The sequence below is a fragment of the Anas platyrhynchos genome, chromosome 9 (genome assembly GCF_047663525.1).
Source record: "Anas platyrhynchos isolate ZD024472 breed Pekin duck chromosome 9, IASCAAS_PekinDuck_T2T, whole genome shotgun sequence".
Lineage (NCBI taxonomy): Eukaryota > Metazoa > Chordata > Aves > Anseriformes > Anatidae > Anas > Anas platyrhynchos.
In genome coordinates, this window is record NC_092595.1 from 21,985,678 (window position 1) to 22,006,364 (window position 20,687).

At 42.7% G+C, this 20,687-nt stretch overlaps 1 protein-coding gene across 17 annotated transcripts in view; it reads right to left on the reverse strand.

Moving 5' to 3' along the window:
- Window positions 1–20,687, reverse strand: part of DOCK10 (dedicator of cytokinesis 10) — a 147,925-nt gene that overhangs the window by 91,328 nt on the left and 35,910 nt on the right. For 10 of the 17 annotated variants that reach the window (XM_027464816.3, XM_072042228.1, XM_072042225.1 and 7 more), the window contains exon 2: window positions 3,231–3,350. In XM_027464816.3, coding sequence (XP_027320617.2) covers window positions 3,231–3,350 — 120 coding nt within the window. Of the gene's footprint in view, window positions 1–3,230; window positions 3,351–14,028; window positions 14,050–14,514; window positions 15,058–20,687 lie in introns of those variants that run through there. The other 7 variants (XM_072042222.1, XM_072042226.1, XM_072042217.1 and 4 more) reach the window with 5 other exon arrangements.

Here is a 20,687-nt window from a genome sequence, read left to right on the forward strand (position 1 = left end):
GCAGCAGCACTACACAGCCCCTCTTCTGAGTCCTCTGAGCTACTTGGAGGGTGCCTGGGGGAGCTTTCAGAAGCCCAGAAGAGCCAGGAGCACACAGAACTCGAACAGGTTCGGCATTGCCAGCTTGCAGAGGCAAGCACTGCTATCTGACACCTGTCCTAAATCTAGGCAATGAAACTGTTCATCCTATTGCAGGTTCAAATCAGATGTATTTATACATTTAGTTTAAGAAAGGCTAATTTCTAAACAGATTTTTATTTACATATATTTTTAAAAAGGAAGGCGTGAGGAGAAAGAGGAACAAATTTTCATGACACAGAATTTAGCCTTTTTTTTTTTTTAAACTTATTAAATACTTTCAGCTGCCTTTTAATGATAAATAACATTTATCAACACATAACTGCCACATATTTACCTATCAAACCCCAACACAAACATGGTGATAGCAGAGAGGTGCTGCCCTAAGGGAGGGTACCACCGATACCATGAAAGACTTGGGATCCCAGAGAGATTTAACAAGAGACTGCTGCAGGCTCAGTGAATTCTGTAAGGATGGTGACAAGAAGAAAGGACGGAAAAGTACTTAGGAAAGGGTATGGCAAGCATTTTGACATGAAGGCCCTTAGGAGCAGAATATCAATGTATGGACAAACTCCCACTTACTCCCCAGTACAGTGCACGCTCACACTCATGACAAGGAGCTCCTATGAAGCTGTGCAGATCCTTCCCCCACACAGTTGCTGCACTGCTACAAATGCAAAGTTTTGTAGGAGAAATTTCCACCGGCCATTGTTTCCCAGAACAACAACAGAAGGACTACGTGTTTACGGGATCCAGGAGCAGAGCTGCATGCTATTTTCAAAGGGAAATTGGACTTTGGGCAAGCAGGAGCAGTTCGCAAGCAAGGCACTGCTAGGAAAACAAGAAGTGGAACTGATGGGATTTTTTTTTTGTTTTTGTTAAGAATTATTAGGCACAGTCACAAAAACATGAAGCATCTTTTCCCCAGCTGGAGTTAAATCAGAGAATGCATCTTCATAACACATGCTGTATTCCTCATTGAAATGCAGGGACATGGAGGAATCTCAGGTTCAGACTGATACCAAGAAGTCTTTGCTGTCCCACAGACTTCTCGTGGGATGTTGGAAGTGACTTACAAAGGTCTTGTGAGAATAACTGCATTACAATTAAATACTACAGATCCAGAAATGGCACATCAGTGTTAAAAGCCAAATTTTCACTTATTCTCACTCCTTCACCTCACACATTTGCTTGGGTTTCACTCTTCGTAAACTTTTGCTAACACAGGCCCAAAGTGGGGCTGCATCATCGCTGAACTATGAAGTCTGAAGCAATTCTAATCATTGCTTTTAAACAGCAATGTCCACCATTTCCTGGGGCATTATCACATTAAGTAACACTCAGAGCCAGCCTGAGCATCTCCTAATTCAGTCAGACCTGGATCTCTTTCTACTCAAATGGCTGACCCAGACTGCTGTGCACAGGTGATATTTCAGCAGGAAGGAGCAGGGCTATAAATAGATGCTCTGCAGCTGAAAAACCTGTCTGCTATTGAAGCTCTGCAGCCCTGTCTGACATAAGATCTCGTTACTGCAGCGGACTTCAACAAGAAGATAACAAAGAAAAGAGACTGTTTTATTGCAAGGCAATGGACCTACCCCTGCCTCTGCTCTGTTATGAGTACAAGTCACCTCTACTATGCAAGCACCTCTCTGTGGTTTTTAATTGTTATTATTTTATTAAGTATGCTGTGTTTTGCAGTTATTCTCCATAACAGAGAGGAAAGAAAATAGAAGTAACTACGCTAAAGGCCAGGCTGCAACTGCTAAAAATGAAATGAAAATAAGGATATGAAAATATGGTTTGACAGGCAGAGGTCCTGAGCAGTAGGACATGATTCTTCTTTTGCTGAGAAGAAACAGCTGCTTTTGCTCTGCTGACTTGGGCTCAATTATTCTAAATCCAGGGGCTCAGGGGCCTTGTGACAGCACACAGTAAGTCTAGTCAGCTTTATAATGCTAAATTTCAATTTCATAAATTCACAAATGTGCAAAATGGATAAAGGAATTAACGGTGATGTGGAAATGTATTCTGTTCAGTTCTCTCTCAATCCCACGAGCACATTAACTCAGTTAATGCCACCAAGGAAATAGAGCCATTTAGTAAAACAAAGCAGTCTATTAGATTAAGCCGGCCCCGCAGGACAGCAGCAGTGCCATGAGCTGATGGGAAGGGCTCTCACACAGCAGCTACAATTGGTCACAGATTGAAATGTATTTCCATTAGAGAATGCCTATTCATCAAAATCTTTTGCAGACATTGGTTGATTCTGAAGAAGTCGCTATAAGATGAGGGCAATCTGCCAGCCTACTTGCCCGGCAGCATGTCTCCCAAGCCCCCCTGCAGGCAGCCCCTGCCCTCCTGAGCCACCCCTGCCCCAGATTTCCAGATTCCTGATTTCTCTGCAGCTCAGCAGGCTGAGCACTGGGGAACCATGGATGAGGTCTGGCAGCCTCGCGGCTGCGGGCTCTGCTACCCACAGCCTGTCAGCATCACACCACAGGGGCTGCCTTGGCACTGGGGACTCTGCGTCCCCATCGCTCAGGGACAGCTTGCCAAATCTCCATCCCCACTGGAGAGGAATTTGAGAAAGCCCCAAAACCAAACAAAATTCAAGTCTGTTCAGGTTTACCCTTTTCGTGCAAACTCAAGTTGCTCACACAGCTGGGAAATATGTTACAGCTGCCACCTAAAAAGCCTGACCGAGCAGAAGTCCAAGAGACATGGGTCAACTCTAGAGGCCATCTATATCCGATAGAATATAGGTTCAGATTGATTGTAAGTAAATTATGGAAGTATAATTCAATTAGATTATAATAGGAAAAATTCCAGCTCAGGCTAAACTGCCACTGTGTTGAGCAAAGTACATGTTATGGAATAAAACATTTTATGAGGTCTTGAAATATGTTTGGGAACAACCAGGGCTTTGTGCTGTATCTAATACTGAACTATAAACTCACTCATGTATGAATGTCAGGGGGGAAAAAAAAAAGGAATGAATTTGGTAGGAGATGAGTAAGGAGCTATGTGTAAACTAAGAAAAATCTTAGAGAGCCCTCAGGACACTTTTGTGTCTCCCTCTAACAGGGTAAAATATACACGTACACAAACTGAAGAGAAAGAACAACACACATTTGCCTTGTACTTACTGAAAAGTCATCATCAGGGAACAATATCAGATCTTTAAACAGGCTATCCCCGATATTTTTTTCAATTTCTGTGATGACAGCTTCATAATCCAAAGGCTCCAAGAGTTTGGGTTTTTCCTGCTGTAGAGAAAAAGAAAAAAACAAAACAGATCAGGTAATCTTGCTATACTCAAATTCTCTCTCTCCCTCTTTTTTTTTTTCCCCTGCATAAACTGAGATCTTCTGCATTTTTTTTTTTTTTTTTTTTAACACCAAAATATGAATGATGACCCTCCCACCTCTCCATAGCTTGCTGCAGCTGAGCTGATTCATAGAAGAAGAAGTGAGGAAGCTAGGCCAGTCATAATGGTTGTTCTCAACCTGATAATTCAAGGGCAATTTGTCAGCTCATTACAGAGACTAAACCCACCACATTGTCTGTCATTCTCTGTAACACTCTTTCTCTGTAAATATATGCAGAACAATAGACAGATGGCCGCAATTTGAATGGAATATAAATATTATTTTGATAAATATTTTTGATAAATATTTTATAAATATTATTTTGTTGTAGAATAAAAGTTATATTTTACCCACTGTTCTTGCACTGTGTTACTCAGAATAACATAAAGCTTCCTCTCCCTCTTAGCTAGACCAAAACCATGGCATATCAGAAAAGAAAGCTCCTACATCTCCATAAACCAAACTTCTCCAATGGTTTATACATGTAATATACACATGGTCCATTGTACACGTTTTTCAGTAGTTACGGTCATCTCAAAATTGTACCCCGGCCCTTGGGTACACTGTTTCCCTTCTAAATTAAGTTCAAATCCTCGTTTGTATCAAATGGATCTATGAAAAGTTTAATTAAGTATCATCAAGACAAACACACAAAATAGACTAAAACATGGAGATACAAATGCTCCTATAAAGTTATTCAATGACTGTTCAGCTTATCAGACACAGAACAACCACGGAGCTCCCTGCAGGTCACCCAGTCCAGCCTGCTATTCAAAGCGGGGCAAATTGGGTCAGGCTGCTCAGGAACCTGTCCAGACGAATCCTGAAAACCTCCAAGGATGGAGAGGCAATTAAAAAAGTTGTAGCTGTTCCTTCAACAGTTCAGTCTATTACCTCTCTAAGTTGTGCTTGTCAGCTTTGAAGTTAATAAATTTCTAATAGTCAGCAATATTTAGTATTCACAGGCCAAAGGCTGTATCAACTGATGTTGAGATATTAAAGACACAAAAAATAGATAAGATCGACAAATAACAGTAATAAATAGAGCTTTTTTGAAAGCTCTTTCCCAAAGAAACTGGCTCATGAATGCTGCTGTAGGATGTGAGGGAAAGGGGGGGAAGAGAAACAATATTTGGCCTATCTGTCATGAAAGGGACACTGAATTAGAAATAAAATTTGGGACTGTTTAACAGGAAAACAAAACCAAAAACTTATCTTTAGAAAATACACTGTAAAACACAAGGTCCAAAAGAGAAGAATCATCTTTAAAACTTGATTAGATTCTGTGACAGGACTGTGCACTAGTACATGATGCTCAGGTAAGACAGGGCACCCTAACAGAGCACTTGAGATTTCACATTACCCCAGTCATCTTACCACAGACTGGGGTAATGTCACAGGCCAGAACTTGGCCCCAGGCAGCAACAGCTGACATGTTAACATCCCGTCCTACCCAAGAAACACTTGGGTTGAAGCTAAAGCAGTGTTCTTTAGTGTGGTGTTTTCAGTCTGCCACCTACCTACAGCAGCTCCCCACAGGAACACAAGGGGCTCATCATCCATCTCACCACACGCAGCTCTTTCTTCCTTCCTTTCAAGTTGAGTTAAGTCACTGCAGTACCCTTGACCCACAAGTTTTAGGCTCACCTTCATTAAATCTAATTATATCTATTTATTAAATATTCCTATATAGACATAAGTCTTCAGGAGGAAGAGAGAACACCAGCGACGCATGCTGAGTGCACCATCTGCTGTACCACTAATGATGCCCAGGTCTGAAAATTAGTTAACTCCATCTGTGTTCAGAAGAAAGCAGAACTGTAGTAGTGTACTACAGTAGTGTACTACAGTATCTTCAGTAGGAAGCCTTACAGCAACCACTTGCAAGAAAAAAAAAAAAGGCAAAGTAAAAGTGAAAAAACACACGTACTGATTTGTTTTGAGGTACAAGTGTTTCTTACAGGCATTTTCCCCATGTAGTGGTTTCACTAAAACTTGTATGTTATCTGCAGAAAGTTCACAATGTTAACTGCACTGGGAAGCCTCCCTTCCTAAAGCAGATACCATAGCACTAGTGGTTTCACAACAGTCTCAGGTTTTAGCAAGTCAGGCATGCCACTGTAACCATTAATGTCCACACCAAAACCAGAGCAGTGTCAGAACAGCATTAATCTAGGTCCTGTACTCCCAAGAAACTTCATCGACATTACTTCTAATTTTTTTAAAAAGCACAAAGTACGCAAGCGATAAGTAGCTACCTTCCTCCTAAAGTTATAGAGTAAGAAAGAGCTGGGGAATCCCACAAATCTTTGGACTCTTGAAATACGGGGGGAATTCCCATAAAAACTCAGGGCATTTGCAGCTTCTCTGTGCAGAGGGGAACCACCCTATTTGCTGGGACTGAGACAATGAAGAGGTATTTCTTCTTCCCCCTGAAAATCCCTATGAGGCTGGAGTGCGTATAGACACATCTCCTTCAAAACCAGCAGCACACAGCTGCTCAGCCACGGGCAGAGGCAGGGCGAGCTTTGCCATTTCGGCCTCCCCTTTCTCCTCAGAAACAGGCAGCACTCAGAAAGCCACTCCTGATCAATGTCTGAAACACTCCAGGGCCAAACTTCTCCTCAACAGTTGCAAGGTCATTTATGTGGGGTGAGAATGAAACTCGAGAAAACCCTGAAGCAGAGAAACAGAGAGAGAGCACACACAGAATCACAGAATCACAGAATTTCTAGGTTAGAAGAGACCTCAAGATCATCGAGTCCAACCTCTAACCTAACACTAACAGTCCCCACTAAACCATATCCCTAAGCTCTACATCTAAACGTCTTTTGAAGACTTCCAGGGATGGTGACTCCACCACCTCCCTGGGCAGCCTGTTCCAATGCCTCACAACCCTCTCAGTAAAGAAGTTCTTCCTAACATCTAACCTAAAACTCCCCTGGCGCAAAACACATCGCTCCTCCCACAGCGCTACTTCTCTGCTTGGCCATGCTGGGAGCCGCAGTGCACAAGCTGGTAGAAACAGGTGAACAGAAGTTAACAGAAGGGTCTTACAGGAAGGGTGATGCATCCAAAATGCACCTAGATAGAAGCAAATGCGACATTATCACCACTATTGCAAAGCTTTTCAGTGAAGCCCTTCAATGTTTATGATGTTTTTCTAGTGATGCCGTGACCATTGTCATTCTGTCTACAACTTCACAGCAAAATCCTGCAGGAAAATGCAACACTGCATCACTCCAAGTCTCACAAATCAGAGACACAAGCACTAACACACTTCGTTCAATATATTGCAGAGATAATCCAGTCCTTTCACTGCTGGCATGAAGCATGACAATGTAGTAAACATCAGACCTCTTTATCAATCCTTGCTCAGTGAGATATAAACCACAGAACGTCCTGAGTTGGAAGGGACCCACAAGGACCATCGAGTCCAACCCCTGACTCCACACAGGTTCACCCCAAAACCAGGCCATGTGTCTGAGAGTGCAGCCCAAACGCTCCCTGAACTCCAGCAGCTCAGTGCTGCGACCACTGCCCTGAGGAGCCAGCTCGGTGCCCGGCTGCCTCTGGGTGCAGAACCTTTCCCTAACCCCCAGCCTGACCCTCCCCTGTGGCAGCCTCAGCATGTTCCTGCACATCCTCACAAACCTGCACACCAGGCAAGGCGCACACAAACCCGTCCCTGGCAGAGCCAGTCCTCTGGCTTTGGCCGAGGCTGGCACTACAGCGCTCAGCGCTGTGCTTGTGACAGCAGGCGGCAGCTGCTGCAGTTCACAGTTTCTCTCCAGAAGACGTGAATGACTGTTCAGTTCGCTTGTCACGGGCAGACCGAAGTGGTGACGTTGGGATTAGCAGATTTCTCCCTGCAAGCGCTAGCAGAGATTTGTAAATGAGCAGGGCTGATTTAAAGCTTTAATAACCAGAGTGCTGCCTCTCCTCCATTTAACTTGTCTGTTCTTCTTGGAAGCGGACCAACCGAGCGATCTGTGTGCCAAGATCAAATTATGCTGGCTTGGATTTTTATAGTGCTTTTTATATTCTCTATCTCAAGTGAGTAATGAATTACATTTAGGTGTACTGCAATGGTTGTGAATACACATCGTAAAAGGCCCTCTCTGATTCCTCACCTGCTCTAACAACCACAACAGAACCATTTACTTTACATGCTGACACTGCTGTTGACCATACTTCTGCACGTTGTTTAGCCAACTTTCCCAAACTCTTTCTGAATAGTTAAGAGGTCTCTAACAAGCGCTGGAGCCAGCACCACAGGAAGACAATCACTGCTTCACTTCAGCCCACAACTCCACTTGTGATGTTCAGTTTGAAGAGCACCGTAATAACCCACCTCGTTGAATAAGACCTACACCACAGCCTTCTGATCCAGATAACAAAAGCATTATTTTCCCTGCAATAATAATCAAAATATCCACAAAAATGATTTTAAAGAAATAGATATGGTACATGGCTTGCCTCCAGCTGCAGAGACTTTCTGTTGGTAATAGCACCCACCTTTTCTTCATAGCTCTATGCCAATACGACTGACATGTCATCCTCCTGAAGTCATATTTCTGTGACCACTCATTAAAGGAGGAACTGATGTAACTGAGACCAACAGTGTCTGGATAGTCATCCCAAGGACTTCCCCATTCTAAAGATAAACTAGACCAAATGTTACGATTTTCTAATGCCTTAAATGCATATTTGTATATTGCCAGATACCAGTTTCTGAGTATCTGGGATTTATTGATTTTTTTTTAAAAGATGCCTAAATAAACTTATTCTCCTAAAGTCCCCATGCCAAGAAGAAGAAAATGAAAAACACAGATAAAGAGAAAATAAACAATTCAAGATGATGGACTCTGGTTACCTGAAAAAATGTTTCTTAGTGACAGGAGGATCCACTGTGTATTCTTAAAAATTCAGAAGAATTGAGATGGCCAGATTCGTCACAATCAAGCAAGACTGATTTTGTGTTTTGCCAAGTTATGAACTGTGATTTTAGACAAACCAATCTCATCTACCTTTGAGATACTGAAAATGACAGGCTTACAAGACAAAGGGCCACTTACTGAAATAACATAATCTTTCCTCTTATTATTTTTTTTTAATAGACTTCTCAATTATACTATTAATCGAGCCCAATCCACAACAGCAAAATAAATTAGCTTCTGGGATGGCATCAATGCGAAGTGCTTCCCAGACTACTACTTCTTCCCTTCCTGTCCCCAGTTATATACTGTAGCTGGCACAGAACATGACTGTGGATTTTTATGTAGTTAATATATGTAGTTAATTTTATTCCACCAGGGTGGGCCAACTTAACTTAAATATTTCTTGGCCAAGCTTGTCAGAACTGAACTAAAGAACAGCCAGGACTCCATGACTTTTGGAGGAGGTGTGTTGTTACGGCTGAATTTAACCCTGTCTTCAGACCTGCTCCGATGTGTGCTGGCCACAGCTCCCTGAATATTCAACGAGCTGAAGCTGAGGCTAGAAAACCATTCACATTTAATGGAATCACCAAAATGTCTGCTTTTTGATGAAGTGATGTGCGTGTCTCCTTGCCACCAGGCAGTGCCAAGGCTACAGTTGTCTCTTTATGCAATCCACAATCAACAAGGTTGTTGAAATCAGCAGTACAAAGGAAATTTTCAGTGACACCCCTTCCTTCCCACCCTCAGAAGTTCACTTGTCAGGTCTAAAATGTTTAATTTGTATTGTCTTCCACCAAAACTTGAAGAACAGTACTTGGGAAGGAATCCAGTCGGTCTTTCAGAGTGGCACAGCACTGATATCCTGCGGTGGCTGCGGTAAAGCTGATGTGCCAGTAAATTTCATTAATGGGATTTCCAGTTCTCATACAATTCTGCTACAGAGAAAATTGTGAAGAACTACAAAGATCCGTCCCCCCCCCCCCCCCCCCCCAAAAAAAAAAAAAAATTCTTAGTGACTCAGAAATTAGTTTCCAAAAATGCTATAGCACAAAAAGCAAGGAAACTATAGAAGATGCTGATGGGCATAAGGAAAGTGAAAAATCATTTTCTTTCACTAAAGCGTCTTTATTCAAAGAAAATACTGATTGACACCAACAAGGGATTTGCTTGACTGAATGAGACTTACCCTGTGCAAATACAGCTTTGGATGGAGTAAATCCTAATTGCTTACATAACAAATTATCATTGTTTTGAGGATCAAGATTTATAAAGATCTACCGTGCCTATTTTCCAGCTTTAAAAATCACTGTAGGAGAATGGAGAGCATTAATATCTGAAAATGGATGAGCTAAGCCAGGCCATTTTCATTTCAGCTACACAGCCTCAGCGGCATACATGCACGTACCCGCCCCAACAGGCTGACCGATGGGTGACTGGGGTTAGGACGACAAACCACAGGACCCATTCTCAGACACATGCGAGTGACCTACTGCTTGTATTGCCTGGTATTTCTCAAGGCAGGCTTTATTGCTGCTTTCAGTCTGAATTCCGAAAGCACCAGGCCTACCAAAGCTACCTTACTAATGGTTAAAACCCGGAAGCCACACAGAGCCGTCAGCTCAAACATCCATGCACTGGGGAGATGGGGGTTGCTTCATGCTGGGTTTGACTTACTCATAAGCATTTCCTGATTTCTGTTTCTCAGCCACGAGTGCATGCTTGGCGTTGTACGCTTGGTATGGTGCTTTCTGAATCTGGACGATATGTGCACGCGCATCTTCAATGACTTGCACTTGCCATTTTACACATTAGCTAGAACTACAAACATAGCCTGCAAAATATTTCAGGAAACAAGAAAACAACCTGTGTGCCCAGTGTTTACTCAGTAGCTAGAAACCATTTTAGGAAGGAGAGGATCATTATTGTGTCACTGACAGCGCAAACTCTAAAGAAACTGCTGCATTTTTTAAAACGTCAAAAAATGACAATTTCTAAATAGTAAGTGCTTCTGAAGCCTAGACTAAATATTTGTCCATGGGTCACTTCAGGGAAAAAACAAGAAAGTCTTGTAAAATATCTTGAAGTTTTTTTTAAGTTGAATTTACACAGACCTCTAACCTGGCACCACGCAGCCACTTCATTCCCCTTACCTGACCTTAGCCACAAAAAGAGCACAGTTACAGCAACAAACAGCCTTTAAAGCTGAATCTATTCTTAAAGAAAGTAGGTAAAAGCCAAAGATGACATCCTCTCATCTTCGTATAGATATCAGAATAGACTGGTAGGATGCTGTGCAAGGGGTCTGGGAAGATGAGATGGAAGCTGTGCGGGTGAGCAGGGACCCTTGGAGGCAGAGCTGGAGAACGCAGATGGTGGCCTTGGGAGCAAAGGCCTCACCCTGGGGAGGGAAAAGTGACTTGTGCTGCCCTGGGCTTGATGAGGATGCTGGAGCAAGTCGAGTTCAGCTGGTCTGTAAACAACTGCCAGCCATGTCTGCTTTTCTAGCATGGTCTCAGCTGGGCAGGCTCATGGTTGCAAAGAGGGACATTAATAAAACTATCCATCCTGCAAACAGTACATAGTGGGTTCAACCAAAATTTTACTGGAAGCTTAGAAGCTTTTGTAAACACCACTTGTGTGCATGCATGCAAGAGAGATGTAGGGAGTCACTGCACTGTAGTCCATGGAAAATCTACTTTAAAAAAAGATGCTCCCAATTTTTGGGATCAGATGGTCTTCATAGCAAATGTAGAAAACAGCTCTGACAGCTACATTCTCTATGCAGGAGTAATAGAACTGGTTAACAGTAAAATCAGACCAGAGCAGTTTCCTCCTTCTGTCCAAGCTGGGCAAATAAAGGAGATGCAGAGATCCACTCATGGTCTGTGAGGCTCAGGGCATTTTGCAGAACACAATGAATGTCGGTGAATTGATTTTCAAAACTATTTTTATGTATTTCAAAAGTAAAGTTTTCTTTTTAGTTGACTTCTGTTTTTTAAGACTACATAAGACTTTTCTTTTTCTTTTTTTTTTCTTTTCAGTGAATATTTAGAACCAAAGAGAAAATTAATGCCTGTTCATCAGATCATACTCCGACACTAAAGACTTAGATTACTATCGTTAATTGCATGAAATTGCACAAACTATGTGGTCCATTTTCACTTAAACACTAAAATGTAGATGTATGAAGTCCTAGACCTGTAGAATAAGCAAAGAATATTTTTGAAAGGGGCTCAACTTCTTCAGAAATCCCTGAATCAAAGAACAACTGACAACAATGTTAGCATTACCTCTAAATAAACTTTCCAAAAATAACACTTGATTTCTAGAGAGTACTTAGCAATAAGTCAGCACCTTGCACGACAGTCCTCATATGTGTTGTCCTCCTTCAGATATGCAGTAAATATCTCTCTTTTTCTAACTATCCTATGGCTACTTATGTCTTCATGAGTTACAGATATTTTTCATGCTACTTATCTGACTAAATCATGTGCCTGTATTTCCACTGGGGATTTATCCATAAACGTTAGCATTGTTCATGCATGATCACCTTAAACTCAACTCTCCCAATGACACAAGTTTTGGAAATTTATAAACATTTCCTTGACATCAACCACCCTCCTAATCAGTTAGCTATCAAGTCATTTGCCCACACGCACACCAATGATGTAAATGAAAGCAAGATCCAGTCAACCACACTGAGCCCAATCAACAATCTACAATCAATTAAAACTAATCAGATTATATAATTAGTCTCACAAAAGCAACTTTCCAGTAAATAATAAAAGTCCATGTACAGAAAACATGGCTCTAGCTGTGGTATAGGAATTCTGTTTCTGAATAAGGCCCCGCTTTCGAGGCCTTTGCAGCTGCCGTGGGAGCTAACCCCACCTGGAGATCTGCAGCAGGCTGGCGATTGAAGGAGAGATCAGCTCCTGGTTTGATAGCAAGAAGTGCCCACAGGCCAACAATTTAACATGCTCCAATTATGAAGTAGTGGGTAGAAGGACACGGGTCACAAGCCACAAAAGTAAAGCCAAGTGTGCTTGTGTTTCCTAGGGGCAAAACAAGCTATTGAGAAATACACCCACAGAACAACATGACACAGTGACCCCATCACATCTTACGGATAAAAAGAACAGAAAAAAAAAAAAAAAGACCAGATTCCCCTGAAAACTCAACTTACATGTATATCCTATACATTATAAAAGCCAGCTACTTTGCAGGAAGCACCAAGCACTGCCTGCAGGCAGGCTACTGGTTTATTGCTGCTGTTCGGGCTTAGTTTTAGGTCCAACTCTGCTTTCCTGTAAGGCTTCAGCCACTTCTAGTGAGCACTAAACACACACAGTCAGGATTTGCACAATAATGATAAAAATCCCTCCTAACCAGCATTTAAAAGCAGCATTGCGTACATCCTAACAATTTTTGTGAGCTGTCAGGGTTCGATGCTTTCAACACCTGCATTAGTCTTCATTCTCAGGACCTGTGACTACGAAGCTTAAGCTTTAAAAAATCTGTGTAGATTGCAAAAGACTAACACGAATTAAAGGACTCATGAGTTAACTCAATTTATCATGACGAAACCAAATAATTACCCTTATTAAGGGTAAAGGGGCGGACAGCCTCTTAAATGTTTAGTCATGGGACTTCCTAAAACTTCACATTTCTTCAGTGAACACCAAGATGGTGTCGTGTTTTTTTAAACTCTCAAGAATGTTATGTTTTTCAGGTGTGGTCCTACTGAATTTTGGAGTCAGCTTCAAGGAAACAAAAGGAGACTCAAGCATCTTAATAGGTACCTAACACCAAGTAAGTTTTCAGTGGGAACTGAAACGTACCCTGAACGCAATGTTTCAGTTCAGCACACTGAAGTGCTTACACAGACCCATGTAATTCTGTTGGAAAATCCCAAGAGTTATCTGGGGACTCTTTGAAAGCTGACAACTTCTGAAAATTTAGCAGCATTTGAGAGTTAACTTCAAAACCTTTCTAGCCCTTAGCATCTTTGACTTTATGATAATAGCTCAGGGCAGCTGGAACTACAGTATAAAGTAGCCGTGTCAAAAAGATCCACTTCCATATAAAACATACAGCCAAAGTGGCAGCTAGTCATGAGCAAAACCCAAGCACTTTACTGCTAGACCAACCACAGGCAGTCCTAAACATTCAGTTACAAAATTCTACAATTGCAGAGATATTTTCTTTCTTAAGAAAGCAAATGAGAAATATCTTCAGTGTATTATCACCAATTCTTTGCTACATTAGCATGAAGAACAGCCTCCAGAAAACCCTTCACTGCACACACAAACACAATCTAATTTGATACACAAAACTACAGAAGAAAAATGGACAGCTGTTATGAAGAAAAGGCTCCATCTTCTCCAAATCATTCTTAAGGAAACCATTAAATATTTGAAATCTAAAGTAGTGTCTCAAGGGAATACATTGAAAACCAATACTTGCCTTAGTCTTCTCAACAGTGTTTCACCTAAAACTTTTCTACAGTTTCAGTTTTAGCTGAGAAAGCTTAGGCGCAAAATGAGTTAGTGTGACCCACCCAGTGCCACACATGGGAGTTTCAAAAGGTGCAGTCTTGGCTCAGTGCTATCAGTGGCAAAGCCACTGTTTACCTCCATGGGGTAGAACCTTGCTCCAGCCTTCCACCAAGGGCTCTGGATCTTCCTTCGCTTGCTCACTGCACTGTAGGAGAGTGACTTTCTCCTGCTTCTGGCCTCCAAATGCACAAATTGAACATAGCAGATCATAAGACCTGAAGTCACAGAGAACAACTTTCTACTCCAGAAGCACCGTTACTGATTTTCACAGAGCTACCAAGCATGCATTACCAGGCGTCTCAGAGAGCATCACATAATGCTGCTATCAGTACCTGATCGACAACGTGATGCTACAAAGCAGATTCCCTGATGTAAACTCTTGAGCTCTCCACACTTCAGTCGTAAAGTAATTGTTCTCTGATGTTTAGTACCTCATCATACAGGTTGATACAATTCCTACAAACACACCAAGGAATAAATCCTGTTCTCTCCTATTTGTATTTGACCTGTAATTTCATAACAATTTTGTAGAAGAGATGGAGGGACGGGAGGCATACTCACGCAGCTCAGCCTGTGAATTTCTCCTCGGTTCACTCGCCTCATGGTCTTTCTCTTCTTCCGCAGTTCACTGGGCTCCCTTCTGAAAACTCTCCCTCGAAAGCTCATTGTATCAGTAGGAATTCAAGCAGCAAATAAATCGCTCTTTAAAAACTGCGATCCTTCAACCTCTGCTTCAGCATAACAAATGAAAGCTACGTATACTGTTCAAGAGGGAAGTATGTCTAAAACTTACATGCTGTATCCACAGTAACTGAACAGAAAGAAGAAAGCCGGCAATAACTCATTTCTTCCTGTGAATAATGCTCTATTAAGGCGGCAGTGTCTCATTAAACCATAAATACACCCGCCCCCCGTCTCTCATGCAAATCAAAACAGGAAGTCTTACAACTGAATGTCTATCTTTGCCTCAAAAACCATTGCATCCTTTCCCCTCACCACCTTCCCTGATTCGAAAGCCGAAATGGCTGCACCCCTCCCTCACACGCACATACGTCCCCAAGCTAAGAAGTTACTCAAAAATCAGGGATCTCCAGCTGAGCAGGGCAATGGCAGGCCCCAGCACAGCAGCCCCAGTGCTGCTCAGGCCCAGCCAGCTCTGCTGCCGGGCTGAGGTAACAGTTCCCCTTTCGTGGGGCGCCAAGGGGAAGCACCCCGCACACTTATAAATCTGCAGAAAGCTGAAAAATGGGAAATAAAGCCATTCATGTGCTGATGTTGAAAATACATTTTGACCTGTAAAACCTGGTCATAGGCCTGTCAACTGCCAGCCAGGAATAATCACCGCCTGTTTCTGCCTGGTGAGGCGGCGCCGCCAGCTCACTGGGGGTACACCAGGTGGGCCGGCAGCCCCTGCCACCCCCAGCCAGCCCTGGGACCCCCATGGGGAGCCAGAGCAGTCCCCATCCTGCTGCCCCTGGTGGGGATCAGGAGTAGAAGGGGAGCAGGACTTGCGGCCAGCCCCTTCGTTGTTCTGGTGGGTGACTCGGCAGGCTCACAGGGCACAAGCTTCTCTCAGACCTGAACAAATCCCCTCAGTGCCCACACGTGCACGTGCTCGCACTGCCCCTTCTATTCTCCTTTGTTCTGGCTCATGGCTCATCCTGCTGTAGTAGAAAACCTGCATTTCCCTATGCAGACAGTATTTATGTAGTGTCCTCTAGGTTTGTAGTTAATATCGGTGTGCGTAGGCAAGAGAATCGTTAGTTTTTCGGCTCTTTCACTCAGGATGTTTTGCACACTGAGCTATGAACATCATATTCATAGCTTGTCTCAGTGAATTGGTCTGAGATCTGCACATTTTTGTTTTGTTGTTTCTCCCTTTTTATTGAGCAAATAATTCTGAATTCCATGAACCCTTTCTGGCATTTGTCAGCATTACTAACATCGGATCCAAAGGAACAAACCTCTTAAAAATTTCCACTTGATCATTCCATATGCAGGCTTCCCGTACTAGGAGCCCAGGCACACTGAGCACAGCATCTACGGCCTGCTCACTACAAACACGCATCACTCTGATGAGTTTGCCCTTGTCTTCTACAGTTAAAATATAACGCCGCATGAGCTTCACGAATTAAACAAACAAACAAGACCCCTATCTCAACAATAGCTTTATAACTCAGCTTTGTGTTTGAGATCACCTCCTTTAAATGGAAATTTACCAGCCTGCTGTGTGACTGCTTGAGACAGATTTCACTGTACTCCTACTTAGCGTGAAAAGCATCCGCATCTGGCACTAGAAAACAGAAAAGGCAACAGAAGCTCTTTGCCAAGATATGCAGACATTTCAAGTGGCTACCAATATAGAACCACAACACTACCCAAGTTGGAATCACCCTGGTTTTCTCCCCAACCACCACACTATCTTTACCGAGTCCCGAGAGCCTCTCACATAACATAGTGAACACAGCTGCCAAGACTAAAGGTCCTTGCCAGAAGTTAAATTTAACGCTGGATCCATCAGCCCTGCTGACTTAACTTTAAGCAGATATCAGTTCCTCTCAGAGGCTCCTAGGCGTATCGACTCGTTTCTGTAACTCGAGCACACAGAGACATCTCCAGAGCTGCTTGTCCCAGCCGCCAGCAGCATTGCCCAAGCGCAGGCCGATAGGCACCACTCAGTGAGTGGACCTGGAAAAGACAGCTCCTTAAACCAAAACCACGCAGCCTAACGCGTTACTGTATGAAAGGCAAGATGGTTCCCTGTACCGTCAAGCTTCTGCAGCCTGCATAAAGCCTGCAGAAACTACTCCTCAAGTTTGGCTTAGGACACTACTTAAATTCCTATTTCAGCTCCATCAGAAACCTTAACCTCCACACACACGGCAGGGGAAGGCTGTCTCCTATGCCTCTTGCCTCCAGCAATGCTGAGGAGCCCTTCCAGGGCATCCTCTCCCCCCAGTTAAGTTCCCACTACTTTGTGAAAATTTGATGAACTGGTGTTATTCCCAAATAATACAAAGACTGGGCTTAGGTTCGGGTTTCCAGTTGGTCTTTATCCAGTTGACTCCACCAAGCGTCTTTGTCCAATGGACTTTCAATCCTCATGTTATTAAAACTTATTTATTGTCATTCCTCTGACAGCCTGATTTTCAGACTCGATGCTAAAGGCACCGAGCTCTGTATTTTCTCAGCACCGCTTAAAGGTTGAAGCAAGCAAACAACAAATAAGCTATAGAATTCACACAGAGATATAAACAGAACTGACAGTAGACAACTGCAAATAAAGATGTCACTTTCTTAGATCTGTTTTGGATGCATATCATATCCCTCTGTACTTGTAATGGGGAATAACATCTAATAATGCTCTGTCCTGTAGTAAAAGTACAAAGCAAACTTGACCAGCATCAGTGCAACAGTAAATATTGCTCATTTTTCCTTAAAGACTTCTGTATCTCTTTAACTAGCATTATCAGGTCATTTAAGATAATCATAAAATCAGTTAATATAAATAAAATTCCTGTGCTGATTTTAAAACCAGAATGATTATGTGTAAGGTAAAAAGTATTAACCATATCCCAGGTTAACCCAGAAAAAGGGGTATTGGGCCACAGGAAATCCACAAGCCTTGTTTTGCTTTTGCGAAGTCCTGCATCCAATTCATACAGCCAAAATAAGGACACTGAAGCACTTAAAAGGTAACATATGTAAGGCAGTCAGTTCAGGGTTTAATTGCTGTCTGTGTTGAATATTTTCATCTGTTCCCAGCATTTTGAAGAAACTCATTAATATCTAGCTAGGCAAAATAATAACATTTAATAAGTCTAATCCTTTTAAGGAATAGCTATACATTCCTTTTGCTTCATAACCAGTAGCATTCAGCTTTCTGACAGGGGTCACAAATTCTTTAGTAATTCTTTTCTTCTCTTTTCCTACGTTTCTTTCAGATCTTCTGTCCAACTTAATTTATTTCTCTCTTAAATCTCTGCACTGGCATGCTTCATTGACTTCAGCCTGAATCTATGATATACAGCAATATGTAAAAATGTACTGCTGGACAAAACTAATCCACTGCTACAGTATGTCATTCAATCACTGGAAAATGAATTTCACTAGTGCTTAGCAAGCAGCCCTACGAAGATATGAAAAATCAGTCCCTAAAGTACATATCTTCAACCGACATAAAAGATGCTTCTAAACAGGTTAAACATTTGAGTTGCTGAATATTTCACTTGCAAATACTGAATTCACAATACTGTCCTCCTAAATAATATAATCTACCTTCTCCACCGAGATCAAAACAAAGCTTCAATTCATGCAAAGATCAAATTCATAGCAAGTGTCAAGGAATGATTGCTTCCCTCCTGCTCAGTATTTCTGTCTGGGAGGAATGCTGACATGCACAAACATTGTGCAAGTCAAAAACATAGTCTTGGCTTATTCCCATGTAAACATAAAGAACTGCACACCCATGGTCATACTGCAGATACAGAGACTTTTCTCTATTACAACTACTACAGCTCTAAAAAAGGCACACATGGAGAATCAAATGAGACAGCACAACCTAGAAGAAAGAGTAGGAGAGCTCAATCAGAAAGGAGTAAGAGAAATACAGAAGAGCAGGTGCAACAAGAGGTCATGCTTGAGCAGGCTTAGGCAATATCAAGCATGCATCAAGATTGAAGCCCATCAGAGAGGAAAAAAATTCACCACCCCCACAGTGGCTGAAGAAAAAACAAGGGATGACAGCAAAACCCAGGACCTAGCCCCTGTCATGGAAACAGAAACAATTCTGCACTGTGTGATCACGATGTTAGCACACGTCCACAGTGGGCAGCTCTCAACTCAGGTACCAGGGAGAAGGCAGAAAATGTGGTACCCTGAAAAGGGTCACAACAGGCTCTCTATCCTTTTTTACTTACTCCACATAGCCTTCCAGCTTCCTTGTTATACCCCAGGGATGTGGGTTGCAGGAGCTGCAAAACCTGGAGGTTTTGCTAGCACACTCAACTACTAAGGCCAATAATGAGGAAATTAACGCTCTTATACCCTACAGCTTGCAGGCAGTGTCAGCAGATAAGCTATATTAAGACATCCTGATGCCACTTTTCATATATTCATCACCTGGCATTGATTTTCAATCCCCTGGTAAGCCCACCATCACTGTCAGCCGCACCTTGAACAGTGCAGCAGGGCAATATCACTAGAAGTTATGCGTCTGGATGATGAAGCAAGCTGGATCAGATAGAATCTGTGATCTTCTTGGTGGCCCAAGCACTTGCTAGGAAATTGGTTGCAATGAGTGACTCCACGTTTTCAGATGTGACTGCCAAAAATCCACTAAAGGGACTGTGAGTGAGGTGCCAATGACTGTACACCACACATTCATCTCACCCACGTCTTCCAGACGTCAAGAGCAGCATGGATTCTTTAGTGGCTTGTGAATGCATGTAGCCTGAACTTCCTTAAAGCTCCGTATTGGAAAGGCAAAGCATACTACAACTGCAGGATCAGAAACAAGTTTTCTTATTTATTTATTAGTAGCACCTACCAGAGAATGCAGAAAGCTTAGTTATCTCCATTCCAAGCCTTCTGCCATTAATGACTGAAAGACAAACTCACTCTCTCTATCAAGAAGAGATTGTCTTTCTTTTGGAATGAAATGTTCAGTATTGATCCACGTTTTGAGCCTCCTTTAAAAAAAGGGGAGGGGGAGAGAAGGAAAAAGGGATATAAAAATCAAAGTAATTCAACCAGAAAAGCAAATTATTTTTTCTTTTTTAAGGGAAAAAAACACATATGATGCAACCTTTTTCAAAGTCACTCTGGTACTGAATCAGCCGGAAGAGAAATAGTGTTTTTTGTTATTTTCTTTTTGAGAAACCTGACTCCACCTACAAACTAGTAACTTAGGCTAAGGCATCAGCCTCCACATATAACCACACTGTGCAAAGTCATTGCAGTAGCTGATACTTGCATTCTGCCTACAAATCCAAAAAGCTCTCTCTCTGAGCAGACAAAGGGCTGGAAATCCATCATGGTAAAAACGACATCAGCACACAAGGTGAGCTCTCTGAGGCAGGATGACAATGACCCTGCATAAATACCCACGAAAACAAGTCTCTTCTATTTCTCAGAGCTCTGCTAACAGACCCTTCCAGAAAACAGTCCCTGATGCCAGCAGCTCCAGCTACGTCAGTCCATTTCTTTCCTTCCCAGGATGACAGCACAGCCATTCCTCTGTGGCTTCACCTTCGCTCCATGCCCTAGCTATTGGCGCACCTCATGCGAAACAAATCTGTGAGAGGCTTCTGTATCTGCGTGTCCCAGGTGAAGGATATGACACACCCTCTGGTTGAGCTGGTGGTGCCACGAGCCGCTGATGGGCTGGATCGCCAGTCTTTGTGTGCTGCCAGGGTCAACGGGGTTCATTTGGGGCTGAAAGCATCCCCGGGGGTGTTAGGAGAAAGGCCCTGGGGAGGGCATTTGGGCAATGTGGTGTCACATACAGCACTCAAGGGCCCTTCCAGCTCACGTATTTCATCACCTCCACACAGCCTCGTAAGTACTCACAAGAGCTTGCTGATAACAGCTATGCTCCAAAAGCCACCTGCTACCCCTTCGCTCGTTTTACAACTCCCAAATGTCTCACTATCATCTCATTTCAGAAGCAGGCTCAACTGAGCAAGCAGCAGTCCCTACCTCTCCAAAAATATGGGAACATTGCTAAATGCGCA